Below are 22,145 nucleotides of genomic sequence, written 5' to 3'. Positions count from 1 at the left end.
TTACTTCTTTTCAATGATGCAGATAGCGAATAGGATTTTATGCTACTTTAATTATTTTCTGTCTCCTGTTCAATTCAAACCAAAATGGAATTTCAGAATCAAGTGTTTAGAGGACTTGTACTGTAAATATTTGCTTGCTAGAGAATATATACTTGGTAACAATTTTTTTTTTTAAACAACCAACCATTTGGGATTTTTTTATTCATACACATACCATTCTGTTTTGGTCAGGTCATTAAATCCTCATAGGATGTCAAGCTCTGCCTCTTAAGATGGTTCTCATCAGACCAGAATGTACCTGGCAGGGACAGTAATAAAGAGCTCCACCTGTGCCTGGCAGGCAGAGGCAAATGAACCAATTAAGATCTGGTGAAGTCTCCTATTGGCAAAGCCTGCTGTCATCTTTATCATGATGAAAAGGAGAGAGTACAAGGGTAATTAAATACCAGCAGGGGCCGGGGGGCAAACCTAATAACTCTCTGTAACAAGCCAATAAGAGACCTTATTGCTTGAGAGTTCACACAACCCATAGCATGTTAATGGTGAGGAGGACCACTTACTGCACACAAACATTCAGATGGGTAATAGGCCTGCATGTTATTCAGAGAAAATTTACCTTGTGGGGAGACATCTGCAATAGTCCCGAGGCAAAGTACAAAAAGCCTCAATGCCACCGTTTATCTACCACAGTGATCTATTCTGCTCTAGTTAGAACTGGCTTTCATGTGAACTCAAACACTTCCCTATGCTGGGTATAATGTCTGTTGTAACATTGCCATCTGCTGGCAACCGTATGCTTGTGCAGCAATGTTCTGACGCATCTGTAAATGTGGAGTGCATTACACATTGCCAGTTGTTAGACGTTGAGTATTGAGAGTCTTTTTGGAGTATGACATTCTACACTGAACACAAAGACAAAAACAGAATTTCCTGAAAGATAATGGTAGCCTACCAAATAATAGTTCTAAAGTTCTTATAGCCTTTGAATATACGTGTTTATCATTAACCTGATGTGCAACAACATAGTAAATTTAAAAAGTAGGCCTACATAGTTAAATTTAAGGCCAACCTAGTCTCGCATTGCCAGACCTATCGCCACAGCTCTGTAAAGGCCAACTCGCAACTGCCTTTGTTCATTGTGTGCATCCCACCCATAGCGTGGTGTCAACACCTGCCCTTTTTTCTCCTTTTGCCCCTGAGTGTGTGTAAAAATAAAAAAATATAAAAGGTAACAAACAAAAAACACATGCCTCTTCAATAGGGATACTGTGGGGAATCATTAAAGCCATCCTGCATACAGCCAATTCAAGTGCCCCTGAATTGCTGCCCCATAATGGAGTGGCAACAAAAAGCCCCATCATCAGGCTAGAGTCACTTTAAACTGTCAAGAAGATTATTTTTAGTAAAGGGATAAAAAATAAAGTAACACAGTTCACCACAAACTTTAGGTAGACATCACACTAAATAAATAATACATTTTTGTAAGGGTTCGGTTCACGGGATTTATCATGTGGGTTTAACAGAGGGCAAGAATCACACACTAGTCCTTCTTCCCCACAAGGCGTCGGCCACAGCTACATCACGTTTCTACGGCAACGCGTTGAAGCTTCCTCCAAGAGGATCATGGGAAACAATTCTGGCCACTAAAGGGGAGGGAGTTTCGAAATATTTCTTGATTAGATACGAAACAACATATAATAGCATAGCTATATTAACATCCCCGCAACCAAATGGTGTGAGCATAACATTTGAGTACAACCATCGTTGTTGAATTGCTCAGGTAAGATTTTTTTCGGGACCAATGCTTCCCGCAGTAAGCAACAATAGCTAGCTAGGTGGCTACTGCTAGTTAAAACTGGCGATGTTTTTGTTGGTTCAAACAATGGATAACATTAGCTATTAACACTTCAACATTGCCAATACATGTCACGCATTGCTGTAAACATATAGCTAAGGATTCAATCACATATTTCTAACTAGTTAAAGTTACGTAGCTAGCTAATCAAAATCGTTCCATTGTAGCGAATAAAACTGTTGCATGTCAGCTAACCTAACGCTATATATTTACATTGTCTTACTCGACTAGTGAGATCCTGCAATCTCGATAAACCCTTCCTGATGGCATAATCAAGAGGACGAACTGATGCCGCCTTTTAAACATGGAGCTAACGTTGGACGTTGTTTTGTCATCCAGCATCAAACGGAAGAAACCATGGCCGCGATTCTGTTGGCTTGGGAAGGTGAAAGCAGTAAAAAGCATTTCAGCCAGAGTCACTAAAACTTAGCTTTCCATGTCAGAAAACATTACTGTGACTTTGTGTCATGTCTCTCTTCAGGAGAAGGAGTCTGTGTTCCTGTTAGATGACAAACGGATCAGTGAGATCAACATGGTGTCTGGTCGCACCAAGAAGAGGACTCCTAAACTCCATCCTTTGCTCAACAGTGTGGTGACAATGGCTTCATCCGACAATGGTAAATGTATTGTGTAAACTCAAAGGAAAAAACATGTCACCTGACAATACTGAGAATAAATGTCTTGTCTCCTGGGACAGGTATGTGGCTTTGTGGACTTTTGGTCTCAGGAGAGCTGTTTCTATGGAACAGGGATAAAGACTTGTTGAAGACTGCCGCAGCAGTCCCAGAAGTACAAATAACTACTGCCGTTCAAGGTATGCACAGTACAGGTATATGTACATGTACACACATTCTCACTACTGTGAGACTGTAACATACACTCACTTGAAAGATATGGGAAGCTGCATTCTTGACCCAAGGTGTACAAGTATTTGCTTCCATATTTTATCCTGGATATAACAATGGCCGCAGTTTGCGGGTGGGTGATTGTAAGGTGGTGTTTACTTTTTCTTTGTTATTAACCTTAGCTGACTATAAAGTATCCTGATTCCAGTTATTGCATGAAATATTTAATCTTCAATCCCTGGATTTATGAGTCTTTGTTTTCACAGGGAACGCCAGACGACTGTCACTCCATGTTTCAGGGGATGGGATGCGTGTGCTCCTGGTAGCCATTACAGGGCAAGTGTTTCTGTGGGAGTGTATGGATGTCAGGGATTTGACAGGGGTACGAGATGGCTTAGTCAAGGGACACTGGGCACATATACAGCCTGTTGAAGGCTCCATTCTGCCTTCTTTAAAAGACAAAGAAGCATCCCATCACACCATCTTCGCCAAGACAGAGGTCTGTATAATGAAAATAATATATATTGGACGTATTGTGTCATACAGACCTGCACTCTATTTCTGATTTTTCATTTTATCAATTAAAAAAAAAAATCTAATGTTATTTTTCTCCAAACTTAGTTTATGGGTGATACCTGCTTATCAGCCTTTGTTTTCACATCTGGGAAGAAGTTAGTCATCACTTGCCTGAAAATTCAATGGGAAGATGGCCATGTGAAAGTGGGGTGAGTGAGCAGGTCTATGTAAAAGACAGGACTCATTGAGTATTACAGTAGTTAAAAGTACACCTTTTTCGTTGTAGTTCTGTGGGATACAGCATACAGTGGGCCACCAAGACATACCCCATGTCTCGTCTCAAGCCGCCCTGCCAACCAGTGAAGTCCAGAGGGGCCTTGGTGTCAGCCTTCTCCCCAGATGGCCGCCTGTTAGCCATTGTGCTGAACCAGAGACAGCCTAAGGTGAGCATTTGGCCTGTCTTTCTCTTTTTTCACATCTTCATATTCTTTTTCTCAGAAATGCAGATCAAAATTTATATTTCCTCTTGTTGAATGCAGGCTACACAGGTCCTCTATGTGAGCACACAGAATTTTGTCTCCATATCAAGTGGCCTTGGAGGATGTGGAAGTAGTAAAATGGAGATCCCCTCTAAATACATAAGGTACAGTATGCATGAATAAAAATGGGGCATCACCAACAAAGACAACAATATCACAATATACAATTGTATTAAGACTGCCAAGATATAAGACACCAAGAAATGTTTGCCACCAAAGCGTGTGTGGCATCATCAGAATGCCGTCTGTCATAAGAACTACTTTCAAAATCTTTGATGTACAGCAGGGGTTCTCAAATATGTCATTCAAATGTCCGCATCAGATTTTTTGTCCAGGTCAGAGATCCGGAACGATTGGCAATAACAAAATAACATTTAATCAACTCTCTTTTAATTTTGGAGCAACATTAATTCATGTTGAGTTCTTTGTTTTTCTACTCAGCTTTTGTACCAATTTGGGTACCGTTACATGAAATTATTATTATTATTATTATTTGAAGCTTTTAAGTAAAGGGAAATTTTTGTAGTTTTTTTTTTATTACCTTTTATCTCCTTTTTGTCTCCTTTTTTTTTAACTTCTTTCCAATATTTTGTCAATTTTCTTTCAAAATTTTTGAAGCCTTTTTAGGCGTTTTTAGTGGTATTTTTAATGTAGATTTAACATCACTAACAAGGTATTGATTTATAGAAAATGTATTTCATTCTAAAAAACATTACACTTCATAACATATTGTATTAATAATATAAGGTCAATGGGCTAGGTCCGAATTGACTTTCTGTCCGGTCTGGATGGGGACCCTGGTTCGGACTTTGCCTGATGTACGTGTGTAAATTGTTAGAAATGTACTTTGCATATCTTCTGTTTTAGGTCCTACTGGGTGAGCAGTGTGAGCTGGTCACCAGGCGGTCTTTTCCTGGCCTGTGTTCTGAAGAGAGGCTCCCTTCTTATGTTAGCTCGCCTTGGGGGGCTTCTCACTCTAACAAGCTGTGGTTGCAATGTTGACTTTGGGCCCGCACACTTCCTACCCCTGCACCCTCTTGTCACTTACCGGTATACCCTACATCACTTATCACCCTTGTTACAAGTTATTGATTTGTTTGTGCCGATGTTCTATATTCTTAATTCTCTTCTCTCATCTGTGGTCATCTTTACTATGGATTGCTTCACTTTCACTTTTTACCATCAGAGCTGAGTCATTTCCTCTCTCTTTTCTATTGTCCCAAAAATTGAAGTATATATATCCAACATGTAATGTTTAATTATGTATATTATAAGTTGTAAATAACAATTATTTTCATTATCGATTATTCTGCTGATTACTAGCTTGATTGAGAGAAAATAAGCAAATCCTCACACTGAAACAAAAGAGTGTTTTTGTATTTTGGCTGGAAAAGTGACGATTATTTGTTTATCAAATAAGTTGATATTTGGTGATGATTGGTCAATTAATTGTTTCATTATGAATATGTCTATTATAATAAAAAATCTATCCTTTCCCCTTTGCAGGGCGCCAGTGTCTGCAGATAAAGAGGCGGCCTCTTTGTCCAGCTCCAGCTTGTCAGTGCGGGATGTCCTGAGGCAGCGGTATTCTGTGACCTGGCATCCACGGCTGATGTATCTAATTGTGTCTGATGGCTACATGGCCACAGTTATGAGGGTGCTCGATAAGCCTTCTCCTGCCCTGTTGCTGACAACACTCCTAAAGGACACAAGCATGGACCTTGAGAAGGCCAGTCGGATACTGGATAAATCACAGGTGGTAAACCAGGGACTTCTAGAAGTGGGAACAGGGATCAGCTTTAGCTTTGTATGTACTTTCTACAAGACTATTTTTCACAAAATGGTTTCCTCACATTTATTATTTTCAGATTCATGTGAGGGCATGGTTGGAATCCCTATCGTGCCTGAGTCTTGACAGCAGCCTTGTTACACGTGGGCCCAACACTGTAGACTCTGTCATTTCAGCAGCCACAGATGGATCCACTTTGCCACTTTTCCTACAGGATCAAGGGACAATGGGTGGTACCAAGGAGCTTCTTGAAAAAGTACAGGTCAGACACATAGTTAATAAACTAGAAATACATAGCTTGGGGCAAACTCTAGCTCACCCAGTAAGAGCGTGCGCCTCATGTAGGCGGAGTCCTTTGCACTGGTCCGGGTTTTAAGCCGACCTGCGACCCCTTGCTGCGTGTCATCCACCATCTCTCTCCCACTTTTCCTGTCTATCCACTGTCAGTATCAAATTAAGGGAAAGCCCCAAAAAGTTATCTGGAAAAAAAAGAGAGGTGTATAGCTTTATAGGTTCCTGTGTAGGCTATGCACACTGACAGGCTACATTTACATGAATATAAAAAGCAGATTAGAAATCAGATTTCCTACCATCTCTACTGTATTTTTGTACCAGAATTTACCTATCCCCTTCTCCTATAACTTAAAAAAACGCAGCCTTCTCTGTTTACATTTTGGATGTCAGATTACTGCTTACAGTGCACATCTAATTACTAAATAGCATGTGATTACCCTGTGTAATAATGTGTCATGGCTGGTGTAATAGTTCCTTTATTCACTTATGTTTGGTGTCTGTAACCTGCTATTTTTTTGTGTGGTTTCCTAGACTTTCTTTGAGGATGACTCTGATGTAGATGGGCCACCTGCTGGTTCTCATGTTGAGGATGGCGGCCGTCTGGAGTTTGCCTCAATGTTTGACACACTCCACGCCCTGGACACACAGACTGACACTGGACTTGATACTAATCCAGGGTATGATAAGGACTTTGTTGAAACAGAGAGGAAGACTCCTTTACTTCATTCTGAACTTGGAAAAATCCAGACCAAGCTGTTAACAGCTTGGGCCTTTGGCATGTCTCTAGGAAAGGCTTTGGAAAACCGAACTCGTCTGCTGAAGCATACCCTCTACTGTGTGGTGCGATTTGCTGCTTTACTCCATTTGATCCCCCACTCCGAGGTCCACACAGGGAAAAAGAATACCTCGGTTCCTACTTGCCTTCTCCAGCTTCTCAAAGCCCTTTTGTCTTTTCTTCCCTGGGATAGCAGTTACTCAGATGGGCCTTGCTGCCTGGGGCTGGTGGTAGAGCTCAGTAAACGGCTGATACGTCTCCTGCTGACCCCTCATCCTGAGTCACAGCAGACTGGTCACTGCCAGTTATCATCTCGTAGTTTATCCACAGTCCTGCTTATCTTGGAGCTGTTCTCTGATTCTCTTAATCACACCTACATCATGCAACAAAGAACTGTCTGGTCCTCTGCAGAGAAAGAATCTCTTTCCCAGCCACAACAGCTCTGGCCTTCCGATGCACATTATGTGCCTCTGTTACAGGATGAGAAGGAAGAGAAATCCAGTTTTGTACATCAGGCACGACCTGTTCCCCAGCGACCATCCAGCAGGTACAGACCATCTCTCTGGCTTTTTATGTGTCACTGTTTATGAGCAAATACTGTAGTCAGTTATTTGTTATTGTGAATGCCAGTCTTAGTCACTACATGTCATGTTTTCAGATTGTTGGGAGTGTGGCAGTGGGTCTACAAGGTCACCCAGCAGTATATGGAGGAACTGAAAAACTTTAAAGGCTGTGATGGCTGGGAGGAGGAACAGCAACAGGTGTCTGTCATCATGTCCCAGATCCAAACAGCTCTGCAGGCTACAGGAGAAAGGCTAGAGGAGGGGCCTGCACTGTTGAGTTACCCAGGTCTGTAGCAAAATTATTATATTTATATAACTATGGTTATTGCACCAGCTACAGGAAATAAATGAGGTAGTTTAAAACAAACCATATGCAAAATAATTTAACTGTGGTTCGTATTGAAGAAAACCTAAGAGTTATGTCTAAATACTGTATGTCTCACTTAAAATTGTTGTTTAGTATTTCCCTCTTCTCCCCCCAGGTGAACATCTTTTTCTGTGTGGCTCATACTCAAAAAGTGCCGATACATGGAGATCACAAATTTGTGAGGAGAATAACAAAAGTAAGGCCCACTGCTTCAATTGTTCCAATGAAGTACACCACAAGGTCACATTCACTCTGAAATGGTAATCATATGTCTTTCTGATAGGCTGTGATCGTAGTGTCTTTAAGGAGACACAGCTTTGTTTGGCACTCCTATACAGTCTGTTATCCCAGTACAGTCTGAGAGAAGCCCAGGAGTTGGGGGACCACATGGCCCGCCTGATTCTGCATAGGGCTGGAACCCAGGAGGACAACATGACCTGCATAACAGGTCAGCAATGGTCAATGATTCCTTAGTTTTCCTTGTTAATAGCTCCTACATACTGATACGTCATGCAGTGCTGAGAGAACTCAAAAGGTTTCATTATGTCATACTGGCCTTTGAGTTGGCTTTGAATGTCTCACTATCCTTGCTGTGTGGTCAAAACATGTTTACTGCTTGGATGTCCTCTCTTTCTAAATCATGAATGTGGTGAATGGGGGAGATTATTTTCTTAACACTACTGTATGTTTAGTGAGTTTTCCTTTTCTTCTCATACAGAGATTGAGGACAATCAGTACAAAAAGTAAAATGTGAAAAGCATTTACTATGACCCTCACCCTCCGATAGTAAAATCTAACATCATAGTTATAGTAGTGGTAGTATTAGGTTTTACATTTAATTAAAAAAAAGAAAATAAATATATATATATATATATAGTATATATATATTTTTGTTTTTATAGAAAAAATGATATTAAAATGATTATATTATTTGTAAATTCAGTAGATAGACGTGCTATTTATGCCCTGCAGCAGAACCTCTTCCTTGCCCATGGCTGCCGATGGACCTTCACAGTGACGCAGCTTGTGCTGTGGTTCAGACCCTGGGGAGATTCATGGCCTCTTATTTCACCAACCAACCCCTCTACATCTTGCCCCCCCACCATGTGGCTGTCCTGCCTCCACTGCATCTACCTCATGGTGAAGTTTCCATAATTGTTTGTCAGTTAAAAATATAATGTATTGCTATTTGGTAACATGTTCTTTCTCAGCCGCTAGTGTTGGGCGCTTGGTGCCACTGTGCCAGGAGGAGGTGGCTAGAGCAGTGCGACAACAGCAACTGTCAGAAGTATGGACAGTAGATTACGCCCAGGACCTGCTTCTGCTAGGGGGTCTGTTTCCTGAGACTGTGTGGTTGGCTTATCATCTTGGGGATTGGAAGACAGCAGTCTCTCTGAGCCTGGCCTATACCAATTACTGCGCTAACCACTTTGATTTCACTTGGTCAGTGTGAAAGCATACATTATAATCAGGTAGTGAATGAAATGTATTTACTAGAATAAATTTATGATGTTTTTTTTCATGAACATCTCAATGACATCTTTGATGACAGGCTCAGAAGGAGAGAGTTCCACCTCCCAACAGCTTTAAAACCAGAAAGCATTTTCCAGCTTGAGTTGGAGTGTCTTCTTGGCAATAAGTCTGACTCCCAAGAGCGCATACATAACGATAGTGACAAGAGTTTTACAGGTTAGTGAGACCTGACAGTTAGAAGTAGTAGTAGTAGTAGTAGTAGTAGTAGTACTAGAACCCTTTGATTTTAATCAATGCTTTGTCTCAACTTCTTTTACTAGACCCTTCGGAAGGAGAAGACTGGGACTTGTTACAGGTTTCTATACAGGACATTCTGAAGGCTTCAGTCATGGCTGGAGTAAATGTTATGTCTTCACCCTTGTCTTCCTCGCTGGACACAGCCAAAGACCTGTGTTCTTGCCTGCCTCTGTTGGTGCCCAGTGGACTGTATCTACCTTCCCCACCCCTTTATTGCCCTCAGCCTTCCCCCAACACACAGGTACATAACATAGACGTTTAACCTTTACATACAGTACATTTACATATATATTCTATAATTAAATGCTGTGTGTTTATGTGTGTGCGCGCGCTTAGGACCCAATTGGGACAATAGGGCAGTTTGCAGAAGTTGCATCACGCCACAAAGTGTCTGGAGTTCTCCAAAGATTACTGTTACTTCTGAGATCTGCACGTTGTTGCCATCCTGCTGCCCAGTGGTACATCAGCCATCTGCGCCGTGCTAGACACATACTACACAAGGTACTTTATAGGACTAAAGGGTATTTACTATTTTAAATAAGAGGATTAAAGGTCCCCCAGTGAGGCTGACATAACTGACATTCTTTGCTTTCAATTTCAAATTTTTTTTGACAACAAAAATATTTTACTTTTTACTGCACTTTAAAGGTCCCATGGCATGAAATTTCACTTTGAGGTTTTTAAACATTAATATGAGTTCCTCAAGCCTGCCAATGGTCCCCCAGTGGCTAGAAATGGCCACTTTAGAAAACAATGGCCACAGCCTTTGAGAAAATAAAAGCTCAGATGGGCCGACCCTTTCTCTGCTTTGACCACCCGGAGAATTTGGGACCACCAATGAGAAAGAGAGAGACATCATGTCTTGGAAACATGCAAAGCAAGGCAGTTGGTCAAGGCCACACTACCACCCTCCAAATTGCCCCCCTTCTCTCCTCCTCAATAGCTTCACACTCAGAAATGGCACATACTAAGGAAAGATCATTGTGGGACTGGCTCTAATGGCTGTAATTCTGCACCAAGGCGGAATTTTGGGAAAGAGACTTCAGATACAGTATTAGAGGGCCACTAAGGTCTATATAAAAGCATCCAAAAAGCACCTTGTCATGGGACCTTTTAATTGGTTAATCATTCAAAAAGGAAATAAGTAGTGTAAGTATGTGATGCTGTTTTCAGATCAGGAAGAAGTACTCCTCTCTCACAGCCACTGAAGAAGAAAAGGCTTTCCCAGAGGGCCTGATGAAGTTCATCACCCGTAGTGGATTCTTCAGACAGCGACCTAATAAAGACGGTCACCTGGACCCTGACACCATTCAAACTATTAGTAAGACACAACTCAGTGAATTGCAGATATCATAATCAATTATCTACTTTCAGGTAGTACTTATTGACTTATATTTTTTCCCACAAGTCTGTTTCAGGGAGCTGTGTGGTCTGTGCTGGATGCTTCATGTCAGGGACCAGCTCTCCATTTCCTGCAGGAAGTATCAGGCCGCCAGACAGCATTGTAGAGATGAACAGGTATTCCTTTAATGTTTAATTGTGTAACATGGTTATGTATAAATATCCTCAGCCATAGAGCTCCTATGATGTGTGTATTTGTGTTTCTCAGATCCCTGTTGGTTCAGAAGTGAGATCTGCCTGTGTTGATGCTCTCCGCTGGGCCTGTCGATTTCTGCCTTTCTCTTGTTTTCTTAATGCTGAGGAGATTCTCCAAGACTTACTTCTCAGCCTTGTGTCTGAACTTCCTCCTCTTTCTCTGGTGATATGACTTGTTCTTGCCTTTTCTTAAGTAGACAGTGTTTATCAAAGTAAAACAGAATGACGTTAAGTAAGTATATTTATCATACTTACCTGTTCTTTTTCTCAGGTGGCAGACACGCTGGTACGAGCCTTCCCAGAGGAGGAAGAGTCTGTCAGAGTCCCTCTGAGAGAGAAGTACAACTCACTGCTTCAGAGACTGAGGCAATGCAATGTCCTTGGTACAAACACCGTTCATTAACAAGTTGCTTTAAGGCACTAAACAGAATTTAAACAGTAGTAATACAGTTTTTTGTTTACTTTACTTGATGGCTACATTTTAAATATTGATTCTTCATTTCACTAATAGAATCTCTAAAGAATGTAATAAAAACTTGTGACGACGCCAGAGAATATTTAGGTATTATTTAGGTCATAACACCCTTCTTTGTGCTTTGATTAGTGTTGATGCAATATGATCTCTATATGCTATTATGGTTTAAAATCCTCAAAGCTTTGCATATTCCTTTGAGTGAGGGATTAAGGATAATGTGTTTGTTTGTATTATCCATGACCACCTAAACATATGTGATGTATTTATAAATGTTATTCTGTTTATTTTCTAGAGGGGGAAAAACAGGAGATCAACGAGTTGATGATGATTGTGATTCAAGACAAATTCAGGCAGAGGAGAAAACATCTTGGGCGTTTGACGAGGCACCTGGCTCCCCCTAAGCTCCATTTGTGGGAGAAAAAGGAGGAAGAGGAGGACAGGGGAAGCAAACATGCGATGGCCGTGTTACAGCAACTTTCACTGGGCACAAGTTTGAGCACCAGCACCTTAACTGACTGTGGCTTCCCCCCAGTTTACAGTGATGGAGACGCAGTGGATAATACATCTGAAGATATCTCTCCTGAAATGCATAGCAATGCAACCACAAGGTAGCCAGCCAAGAATAGTAGCACTACCATTACACTGAGGTATCAAGTATCTGTGCTGTGGCTTATTCTGTGCTCTGTATTGTTCTTTGCAGGGGGAAAAAAGCTAAAAAGGTAAAAGACAGAGAACATGCAAAGAAGATGGCTACTAAGATTGAAAGCGTCATTCAGGAGGAGAGTCAGCCAGGGAAGGCCAAGGAAAATGAGCAGCCCTCCCTACCAGTAGTTGGCACCTGGGAGTTTGAGCTGGAAGATGATGAGTACCTCAATTTCCTGGAGCTCTTCCTCAGCTACGTGTTAGAGAAGGATAGTGTTGACGGAGGGGACTCAGACAGTGAACTACCTTTGTTGAAGTGCTTCTCCTCCCAGCTGCGGGAGAGAGAGTTGCATTCTCTCACCTTTGATGTGCTCACCACGGTTCATCGTCGTCAAAGAGATGTGCACAATCCAGGGAGAAAACACTTGGGCAATGATCCTCCTGTGTTCAGAGCCGGCTGCTGCTACAAGCCGGTGAAAAAGGATATAACACCCAATCTGCAAACCTCCTCCATCTGGAGTGAAGCTCCTGTATCCAGAACTAGCCTTTCCGTCACCTCTCTCCCTGGCCTGAGAACTGGCAGGCCAAAAGGTTTGTTTAGTCTCAGACAGCAGAGGCCTTTAAGGCAAAGCATGAAGGGAGGGCTTTTTGGTTCTGAAACTAGCCCTATTCAAAGTTCCTTTCCCACGGGGCAGCCTTCAGAGAGCGTGAGATTTGGCTCCTCAACTTCTGTGGAGACAGTGATTGAACTGCAGCAGGGTTTGGACCCTAAACTAGAGGCTCGGTTTCCAGAGCTGGGCAGGCTCCTTGAGTGGATGGTACGCTGGGCTGATAGGAGGTTGCTACAAGGACATCATTGCAAAAAGAAGAAAGGGAGGGGAGGGGATGGAGGAGCAGCTGATGAAGGAGTGGTGATCCGTGTCAAAGCCTCCGTGCCTGCGGTCCTCACTTCTTTCAGCTTGCTTGAGCACAGGTACGCTGCTCTACTTGGGACTGACCGCCATAATGCCCACATCCAAGTTCCAGAAACCCAATGGACTGTAGCCCCTGTGCTGCAACCTGAGGTGGATAGGAAGCTGGAGAGAGAGAGCAGTGTTGATACAGGCTACCCGGGATCAGCCAACACTCCCATCACTGGTCTTTATCACAATCTACAGCAGGGAGAACTGTCAATGTGAGTGCCCCATGTTTTTATCTACAATGGTTTATTATTGCAATTATGTATATATATATAACAAATGACAGTTATTGGACACATGGTGGTAATGTAAAAAAAAATAATGTAAATAGGTGATAATGTATTATTTGGAGTTTGATATGTTTGTTTTGTACTGATTCATCATTTGACATGGTATAATGTCCTGACCAGTTTCATATAAAACAGCAGATTTCTGTCCAGTTTTATTGTAAATATGAATAACCTACTGTATTTATATATTATTTGTCTCCCTGCAGTGGTTCTCACACAAATGAACCAGAAGAACTGACATTCCACAGGACACCTCACCCTAATGACCAGGATCAACTGACCTTTGATGCTCAGCAGAGACAATCCAGTTCACAACAACCATCTCTCGATGAATTAGATGTTACACCTGAAAAAGAAGGTAGACCACCTAAGTTTTATTGGATCATCAAAGTTACTGTAACGCAGACTCTTATAAGAGAGTATATTAATTTATGTGTTTAATATTAGTAGGCAAAAGCAGTGACAGTGAGGGTTTGGAAGTGTCGTCCTCTGTTTCCAAGAGGACCATCTCTGAAAGCATCTGCACGCCTGAAATGGTGAATATTATCATTCAGGATTCCCATTCTTAATTTGTATCATCAATGATGTCAAAGCACACACAACTGTTGTCTTTGTTCTCTGCAGAGTTTAAAGCTTGCAGACCTGGAATTCTCAGAAAATGCTGAAGACTTGTCCAGCTGTACCTCTCTGTAAGTTTTTAAAGTAAACTTATTTATTCTGCAAGTGCACACCATGAATGTGTAAAAGGAGAGATATTTCTGCATTAAGTCAGTGCCAAGATTATAGCAGAGGGTTGCTTACATAATTCTTTGAGATGTTGAGCCTTACCATGTTATGTAATGTTAATGATAGTTGTAGTTAGACTACAACTAAAGAAAACTAAAGAACTGCTGAGTTATTACATACATTTGACAATCGTTGCTGACATTGGGTGCCTGTTTTGTTGTTTAAGCCATAGTCAAGCTAAAAGACTACAAGACCCACCACACCGAGAGCCCCAAGCTCTTCCTACTGTCCAGCCTGAGGCAGCGGCCCACGCGGAGCTCCCCAACACACCTGTGGATCCTCCAAGCCTCCAGCCACAAAGCTCCACAGCTGGTGCACCCACTGCAGATTCCACAGCCCCCCATCAGCCGCTATCCAACCAGACTCCACAAATGCGACAGCGTCTGGGTGAAGACTTATTCAGATTGGTTCAGGTAAGAACAGATTAACCAAAAGGAAAGGTTAGCACTCAACTGACTCTTTAGATTGACTCTGATTTGAATTGATTTTGTCCTTCATTACAGCATATCAACTACATGAGCCTGAATGAGGTTTTAGGAGCTTCATTTTCTAACCTGCAACTTGCCCAGCAGAGCTCTTCTTTGGCCCAGTCTAACATGAACACCTCACACCCTGATGTGCCATCATCTCATGCTACCGATTTCATCCCTCAACCAGAAGCCTCACCCGTGCAAACCACTATTACTGTGCAACCTCAGACACAAGCATGTGTGCTAGATCCAAGATCCTACAACCCTCAGTTCAGTCAAGGCCCTGTACGCATGTTTGTAGACCAGAGCTCAGGGAAACCCTCTCCAACAGGCGGCCAGCATCACACCATCAGGAATTTACCCTCCAATGCTAATGGTGCAGGTGTAAATTGTCAGGTATTGTTCAAGTGATACATTGTGCTTTTATGTAAACAATAATACAATCTCATGGTAACCAAGCTGAATACAATTTTCTTTTTTTCTTTAGGAAATGCAGCCACTCTCTGTCCAGGCAGTGTCACCAGAAATCCAGGAGAGCAGGAGGTTAATCCCAACCTCACAGGGGCTTCTGGTAACTACTGGCACCAGACATGTTTATCACAGTGCCCCAGTGTTACTGCCTTCTAATGATAGCATACATAGTTCTCCTGCTCCCCAAGTCTTGGGCTTGAAATTACTTCAGCTTCACCGTCCTCCATTATCCCAGCAGGGTGCCCTGCACCATCCTCAAGACCCCCAGGTGTTTCACACGGCAACCTCTGCAACTATAGAATCGCAGCAGCACAAGGTTAAAAACCATGACCAATCCACCTCCATTCCAAAAAGACAACTCAGTTTTAATCCTCCAAATGATCCATTTCCCAGGAACTCTCAACACAAGAGTCAGATATTGGAAAGATCTACGATTCCTTCTGCTTTACCTGCTCATACATCTGCCCCAATGCCGGGCATTCGTCTACTTCACTTTCAGCCTGTTACACACAGTAACACCACGTTCCCCAAACTACCCTTACCACCTTCCTTCAGGCCTGCTACTGTTATTGCAGCTCCGTGGGGAGAGACACCTATGATCAAGCTTCTACATATAGACTGTGGACCAAAAATGGCAAGCAATACTTTTATTTTTTCAAGATGTCTAAATTGGGTGTGATTAAATCTTGCATTGTAGTTTATGTACAGATATCTGTCTCTGCCACAGATGGTTCCCGAGGCAGCACCTTCAGCCCGAATGACCCGTCTCATGTCCATGGAGGAGTTAACAAGTTCAGTGATCGGGAGGCAGATTGCTAAAGAGGCTCAACTGCGGTTGCTCAGAGTAGACCCACCTCCTGAAAGCACTAGAAGAGCTACCACTTTTGCAAGCTCTAACTCCAGCAAGAGGCAAATGCATATTAGTCTTAATGTTATTGATTTTCTTTTCTTTTTTATCTTTTTATCTTACTTACTATACTGTCTTTTTTGTTGTTTATAGGCAGAAGAGGAGAGAGGAGAAGGTGACAAGGGCAAGAAAATCAGAGGTCACATTCAGACCAAATGAGTCTATCATCCCTACACAAGAGGTAGGGGAGAAATATTTTGTGCTACTACAATGCTTAAGTGTAATTTCACTATAATTTGTTTGTTCTAATATATCTACAGCCAACAAATGAGCCTGTCAATGAAGAGCCTGCAGCTCCTGAAGAGATCACCCCTGGACAAGATGTTGCCAATTTTGCTCAATTTGGTCAGTGTCAAATACACGTTTCATGAATAAACTGATATGTTAAGACAGTTTAGGTCCAAAGCGGATTATGATCACCAGAAAAAGCAGCTACCTATATCCAGTATGTTGTACACTATAGCCACACTTTATTCGCAGAGTAAAAAGCCGGTCATCAGAGAGAGGGGGGAAACAATAGCATGTAAATATGGAGCTAACAGCCAACGTTGTCTGATAGTCTCTCCTGAAGGACTTTCATAGTGTATAATAAGTGTAAATAATGAAAAAAGAGAGCCTGGGAGGTAAGTTCAAACCCATCTTCTCACAGCTAGCCAATCCCAGCGGGAATTGGGTGTGAATGTTGGATTGTTGGTTTCAGAAGTTTGATGCTGTCCTACACGACCCTCCCTATGAAGTATACTCCTGCCTTTATTTGGTAGCACTAAGGTTTTACCTCGAGGCACTCATGAAAAAAACGGGTATATAGGTACATGTAATTATTTTATTACTTGTCAAAGAAATTGCAAGAAAGTCACAGCACTACATCTCAAAGGGAGGACAGAAATCGCCATTGTTGCAGTTTTCAAATTTACATTGATTGAATAAAGATACAAAGATTGTAAATCCTTTGTTCCAGTAATTGATCTATTGGCACTTAATTTTACATGTGTATAGTAAAATGTGGGTCTGACCAGACACTTTGAAACATTATAATATCTATTGATCTGTTGTTCTAATTACCTGTAACTCGCAGGGTCCTTTGACTCTTTGCTGACTGGTCAGAGATTATTGGACAGGGCCGTGTCCACTTCAGCTGAGCTCCATGCCTTTGCTTCCACATGTAAAAGACCTCCAGAGTGCTGTGATGCTTTCACTAACACAGACCCAGGTAAATTAGAGTTTGGGTTTACGCAGTGTTAATATTAATTTTGTAGAGCTGTAATGTGATTGCACAATTGTTGCTTGTATTTGTAACTGAATGGAAATGTTTTTATGTTGTTTTTTTATCAATAAGACATTTATAAAATGAATGTGATTTGTCTTTTTCTGCCCGGGTTGTTTCAAGTGAATGTTTTCCAAAAACCTACATTCTGAGAAAGAAACATGTGGATTATTTTTCTTTCAGCTTGTCCTCTCACACTTGCGGATAAAGCTGTGTCTGTGACTTTGAGTAGTCCTGAATGTAAGTGGATTTAAAGTTCCTGGTACAATGATAGCACACTGCTTTTTATCTGTTGTGGATATAGTGAAGCGTTAACCATTATGTGTTTGTGTGTGTTGTCTCCATCCAGCAAAAAATTCAGGGAATCTACAGTTTTGCAACAAACGCTTTTCTCAAGGAATAGAGGAGACCCCACAGGAGCAAGAGAAGAATCTGGTAAGAGGCCAGACATACAAGGTGAACCCAGCAGGAGCTTTGAAGGGTGCTTTTAGACTACAAATCTATGTCTGAATAGGTAACACAACACATAATACATTAGTGACTATTATTCTTAGACTTCTCTTTATTGATCCTTTTGGAATGACTCCCGCGAGGAAATTGAAAATTCACGCGGTGTAGAAGCAGTATAATTAGTACAAATTGATCTCCATCCAAAAAAAGTTTACATTGGAATTATGTTTTTTTTCATGGAGGGACCATGGTCTGCATACATTCATGTTAGAAGTTGTTATATAAAATTTGCATTTGAGCAAGGGCTTACCTAATTAATGGGCAGTTTGATGAATGAACGCTTCTTTGTTTCTCTGCCTTTCTTTCTCAGGGTCTGGATGGCCGCCAGTTCATAAGTGTCTTGGATCTAGAAGACAAAGACCTGCATCAGGACTTGTCACCCTGTCTTTCCATCCGCCCTTCTTCCCCTACTTCTGCTCAGCTTCATGTACTTACGACTTCTGTTATTAGGAGTGGTGGTGATGCTGCTGCGGATCCACAACCCTTAGTCACAATTCCAGAGGATCTCCACGGGAGATCTCGTACAGGTCTTTGTGTCTTCATATATTGAAGGGTCTAATGCAGTTATGGCTTTATACTGAATAATATCAGATCAGTGGTGAAACACAACACCATTGGATAACATTTTGTCCAAATATCTGTTGCGCTTTACACTCTAGATATCCCTGAGGAGTTGCCATCGCTCAGCCACATTGAGCTCTCTAGGGATCCAGAGAGAATCACCCCACAAGACATGGACGGATATCCATCTCACTCTGAAATCTGTCAAGCCATAAAGACCCAGAGCGTTGGACCTCACAGTGCCTCATCCTCCACATCTCCTACAGTGTGGTTCTCCTCACGCCTGTCAGAGCTGGATGCTCAGTTGGCTGCTCTACAGAACATTGCAGACTATCTGGAGATGGACTTTTCCAACTCCAGGATGGTACATAAGCATGTTGTTTTTCATTATTTACCCTGTATATTATTAATGAAACCAACGTTTACAAATGTTCTTTGAAGGCTGACAAATGTATGTTATATATCTTTCTTTGTGTAGCTGGTGAACACTATTGAAAAGCTCACACCAGTTTTTGCCCCTGATGGGAAGACTACCACAGCAGTAAAAAAAGCTGTCAGACTGACTGTCCCACACCAAGGTACGACCTACAACTATTTAATAATCTGTAATAATAACCAAAATTGCATTGTTAAATGACATTTCAAGTCCATGTCCAAGTCCCAAAACAAAAGTAAAAGTTGAATAGAGCACTGTAATATTGCAGTAGCTCAGTCCGTAGGTAGTCGGGTTGGGAACCGGAGGGTCACTGGTTCGAGTCCCCGTACGGACCAAAAAGTACGGACTGTGGATTGGTGGCTGGAGAGATGCCACTTCACCTCCTGGGCACTGCCAGGTGCTCTTGAGCAAGGCACCGTACCCCCCCCAACCGCTCAGGGCGCTGGTTCAGCTGGCAGCCCACTCACTCTGACATCTCTCCATTAGTGCATGTATAGATCCTAAGCATGTGTGTGTAGTTCAGGACTGTGTGTGATAACTAAACAAAGTGTAATTTCCCCATTGGGGATCAATAAACAGATTAAAAAAAAATTAAAAAATTTTTTAATTAGACTCTGTTGTACATCCCCTGTCTCTAACAGCATGGCTACCACGGCTGGACACTTCAACTGAAGATGCCTTTGAAGAGGAAGAAGAGAATAGGGAAGAAGAATGTGCCCTTCAAAATGACTCTACTTCTTACAGTCACAATGCTGGTCCTTCTTACCTTCACACCCCTCCAAGTAAAGTATTTAATTATTTATGTATTTAATTTAGTCAAACGTTTCCTAAAAACTGTTATTACCTTAAAAATTGCATGGCATAATCTGCTGTTTAAGTAAATAAATAATTAAAATACAATTTTTGATGAATTCTTTATACTTGTATAGCCAGATACATGTTATTTTTTCAGTAGAGCCATAATGTTAAAAGTTACCATTTCAACTGTTTGTGTCCCACAGAAATGAATGATCAGCTGACTGAAGCATCTGGAATATCTCCTGTGTAGGTTTAAGTAAATCATATTACCTACATAGTATTTATTTTATTTTACAATAGATTTACAATTCTAATTACCAATACCTTCTACCTGTCCAACTCTAGATGGGCAGAGGAGAATCTGGGTCAGACTGGGTTATCCGATACAGCAGAAATCTTAGACGAGTTGGTGAGGGAAGGGTATTTATCCCAGACTGACCTGGATCTGTCCAATTCACAGACTGCACACCTTACCAGGTATAGTACCTACTACCAATTCAGTGTTGTCCAAATTATTCCAAAATTACTATGATTTATCATTGAGCTTAAAAGTAATGTGACTCCTAGCAGGCAGGAAGAGCAACACATTAGCGGGATGTCGCAGAAACGGGTTCTTCCAGAGGAGGAGAGGAGAGAGCTGAGGATCTGGATGAGAAGGAAACACAGGGAAAGACTGGCTGTTTATCAAAAACACAGAGAGAGCCTGAGGGAAAGGGAGCACAAACCTTTTACTACCTCCGGAACAGTGGTGAGATATAGTTGCCTCTTTACTAGAAATTATATTCCATTGTATGTTATTAAAACACATATTACATCCACATTGTTTTTCGCTTGCTCTGCCCCTGCAGAAATCAGCAAACAAGAATCAAGCCGCCATTTGGAGAACCAGAAAGAATAAAGAGAAGTATGTACCTGTTTGCATTGTCTGTGCAAGCATGTGCATAGTATGCTTAACAGTTATTTCAATTTGATTTCATAGGTTGTTGCTACTGGAGAAATACAACCAGAGGACCCGGGAAGCCTATTCTTTGGCCAGTGACTTTCCCACCAGTCCCCCAACGCTACGCAATTCTTCACACACTGACGTGCCAGTGCCCATAACTACACGACCCAACTCTGCTCCCCCCTCTGGTAGCATTCCCAGGTATCTCCTGCAACAATAATCTAACCAGGTTCTTGTCTCATTAAAGAATAGTTGTAGAAATTGAACAAACCATTAATCATTAATTCATTATTCCACAATGAACAGCTTTTGTACAGAACCAAATGTGTTGATTTTAAACCTCTGGATTAGCTGGTAATGGAGGTAATATCATTGTCTTCAGTGTATCTGCTGATGATAAAAGAAGTCTTAAGTCAGGACAAGCGCAACCCCACCTTCGTCCATGGACGGCTGAGATGCAGGGACGGCCTTCAGAGGATTACTACACGAGACTGGGACTACATAGACCAGGTATCATAAGGATATCCAGCAACATTATTAACCCTGTATAATAATATTGAGTTTTCTAAACTTGTTGTTTGAATTTTGTGTTAAGTTACTTCTCTGCCAAGAGACCGTATGTCTCAGGTGACCAGACGTGGCATGCTGTCACACACAAAGAGACACACTAAACAGCACACAGCCAGTCAGAGTGAGGAAGGGCGCCTCGGACACCAGAGAAAGACTGGGCCGAACAAAGGGCCTTTAAGAGGGACTGCTGTAGGGAGAGGGATCCTGAAGGAGCAGACGAGGATGGAAGAGAGAGAAGAGGTGAACCTTTGGGAGCCCACTTCCAAATTGAATGAGCTGCTGGGACAAGAGGAGTCTAACATAGTGAGAATCATATTAATCACATATTAGCCTTTATCTGAGACTATTTACAACTTAGAGATTGTAGATGGAAAATAATAAGGATGTGGTTCCATATCCAATTTCATACATTGCTGTACACTTCAGGTTTTGGCTGGACTGTTGGATGAGCAGGAGGATGGTGCCAGAGTCGGTGTGTCAGCAATGGACTGGCTGGACAACCTTTCTGAGAGCGCCAGCAGCAGCCTCAGCAAAATAGACTGGGCAGCTATCGAGAGGATGGTGGCTGCAGAGGACGCTTAATTGTTACAAGGAATGAAAAAAACAATACCACTTTGACACTTAATAGATTTGTATATTACTGGAAAACACTTCCAAGATGGCATGTGCCTATTGAATATACTGTAATTCAGAAGCATTTTGAAGTACAATAGTATATATTATATTTAGATATGTTTAATAAATTAGATAATGATCAGCAGTGATATTAAATATGTCAAGGCAGACTGACATCTTTTTTTATTGGTAAAATAGGTCTACAATTATTTTCATATATAATTAGTAGAATATCTGTTGCACTGACATCTGCGGTGTTGTTCTTTTCTGGAAAATTTAGGTTTGCGCCATTTAAGTATAACGTTTTCTACATTGAAAATGTATTTTGAATAGACTTGACTGTTTCAACTATTACATATCCGGATTGAAGCATATTTCTCTAATTTTCATTGTTGTCATTTTTTGTCTTTAGCTGAGAGAACTTCCTGGATCACACCAGCATATGTTTTAATATTTGACATATCTTAAGTTTTCAGCAAGTTCCCAAATCCAATAAATGTTAGACAATTGAGAGCTTCTTGATATTTGTTGTTGCCTTA

General features: G+C 41.5%; 1 protein-coding gene across 7 annotated transcripts; it reads left to right on the top strand.

The window, feature by feature from the left end:
* The first annotated feature begins 1,555 nt into the window (after positions 1 to 1,555).
* On the top strand, positions 1,556 to 21,996 carry cplane1 (ciliogenesis and planar polarity effector 1). 7 transcript variants are annotated; one of them, XM_032538798.1, is made up of 50 exons: positions 1,556 to 1,780; positions 2,087 to 2,240; positions 2,337 to 2,472; positions 2,553 to 2,669; positions 2,967 to 3,199; positions 3,322 to 3,425; positions 3,503 to 3,659; positions 3,756 to 3,859; positions 4,623 to 4,805; positions 5,262 to 5,511; positions 5,624 to 5,806; positions 6,370 to 7,160; positions 7,272 to 7,462; positions 7,659 to 7,739; positions 7,827 to 7,991; positions 8,519 to 8,683; positions 8,755 to 8,986; positions 9,096 to 9,232; positions 9,337 to 9,554; positions 9,650 to 9,814; positions 10,487 to 10,634; positions 10,722 to 10,831; positions 10,923 to 11,072; positions 11,181 to 11,292; positions 11,677 to 11,992; positions 12,085 to 13,200; positions 13,482 to 13,633; positions 13,726 to 13,811; positions 13,900 to 13,964; positions 14,228 to 14,474; positions 14,565 to 14,927; positions 15,019 to 15,636; positions 15,730 to 15,911; positions 16,003 to 16,090; positions 16,170 to 16,254; positions 16,985 to 17,119; positions 17,357 to 17,413; positions 17,523 to 17,608; positions 17,994 to 18,210; positions 18,343 to 18,608; positions 18,723 to 18,822; positions 19,322 to 19,462; positions 19,682 to 19,724; positions 19,824 to 19,955; positions 20,046 to 20,226; positions 20,327 to 20,382; positions 20,458 to 20,622; positions 20,825 to 20,931; positions 21,017 to 21,294; positions 21,418 to 21,996. In XM_032538798.1, the coding sequence occupies exons 2-50, from the start codon at positions 2,160 to 2,162 to the stop codon at positions 21,571 to 21,573; spliced, it is 9,651 nt and encodes a 3,216-aa protein (XP_032394689.1). In that variant the 5' UTR covers positions 1,556 to 1,780; positions 2,087 to 2,159; the 3' UTR covers positions 21,574 to 21,996. The 7 variants fall into 7 exon arrangements, with proteins under 7 accessions (XP_032394689.1, XP_032394686.1, XP_032394685.1 ...); XM_032538795.1 differs by having other exon boundaries at positions 13,723 to 13,811; positions 20,804 to 20,931; XM_032538794.1 differs by having other exon boundaries at positions 8,516 to 8,683; positions 20,804 to 20,931.
* Positions 21,997 to 22,145: the final 149 nt, after the last annotated feature.

Source organism: Etheostoma spectabile, chromosome 16 (genome assembly GCF_008692095.1).
Source record: "Etheostoma spectabile isolate EspeVRDwgs_2016 chromosome 16, UIUC_Espe_1.0, whole genome shotgun sequence".
Classification (NCBI taxonomy): domain Eukaryota; kingdom Metazoa; phylum Chordata; class Actinopteri; order Perciformes; family Percidae; genus Etheostoma; species Etheostoma spectabile.
Note: the sequence above shows the minus strand (reverse complement) of the source record. Positions and strands in the feature narration are given on the sequence as shown.

Bases quoted from the DNA above. Each gene is read 5' to 3' on its own strand.
- cplane1 (XM_032538793.1), top strand. From the start codon at position 2,160: ATGGAGCTAACGTTGGACGTTGTTTTGTCATCCAGCATCAAACGGAAG. The intron at 13,634-13,722 runs GTAGACCACCTA...GTTTAATATTAG, and splicing joins TGTTACACCTGAAAAAGAAG to TAGGCAAAAGCAGTGACAGT. The intron at 13,812-13,899 runs GTGAATATTATC...TGTTCTCTGCAG, and splicing joins GCATCTGCACGCCTGAAATG to AGTTTAAAGCTTGCAGACCT.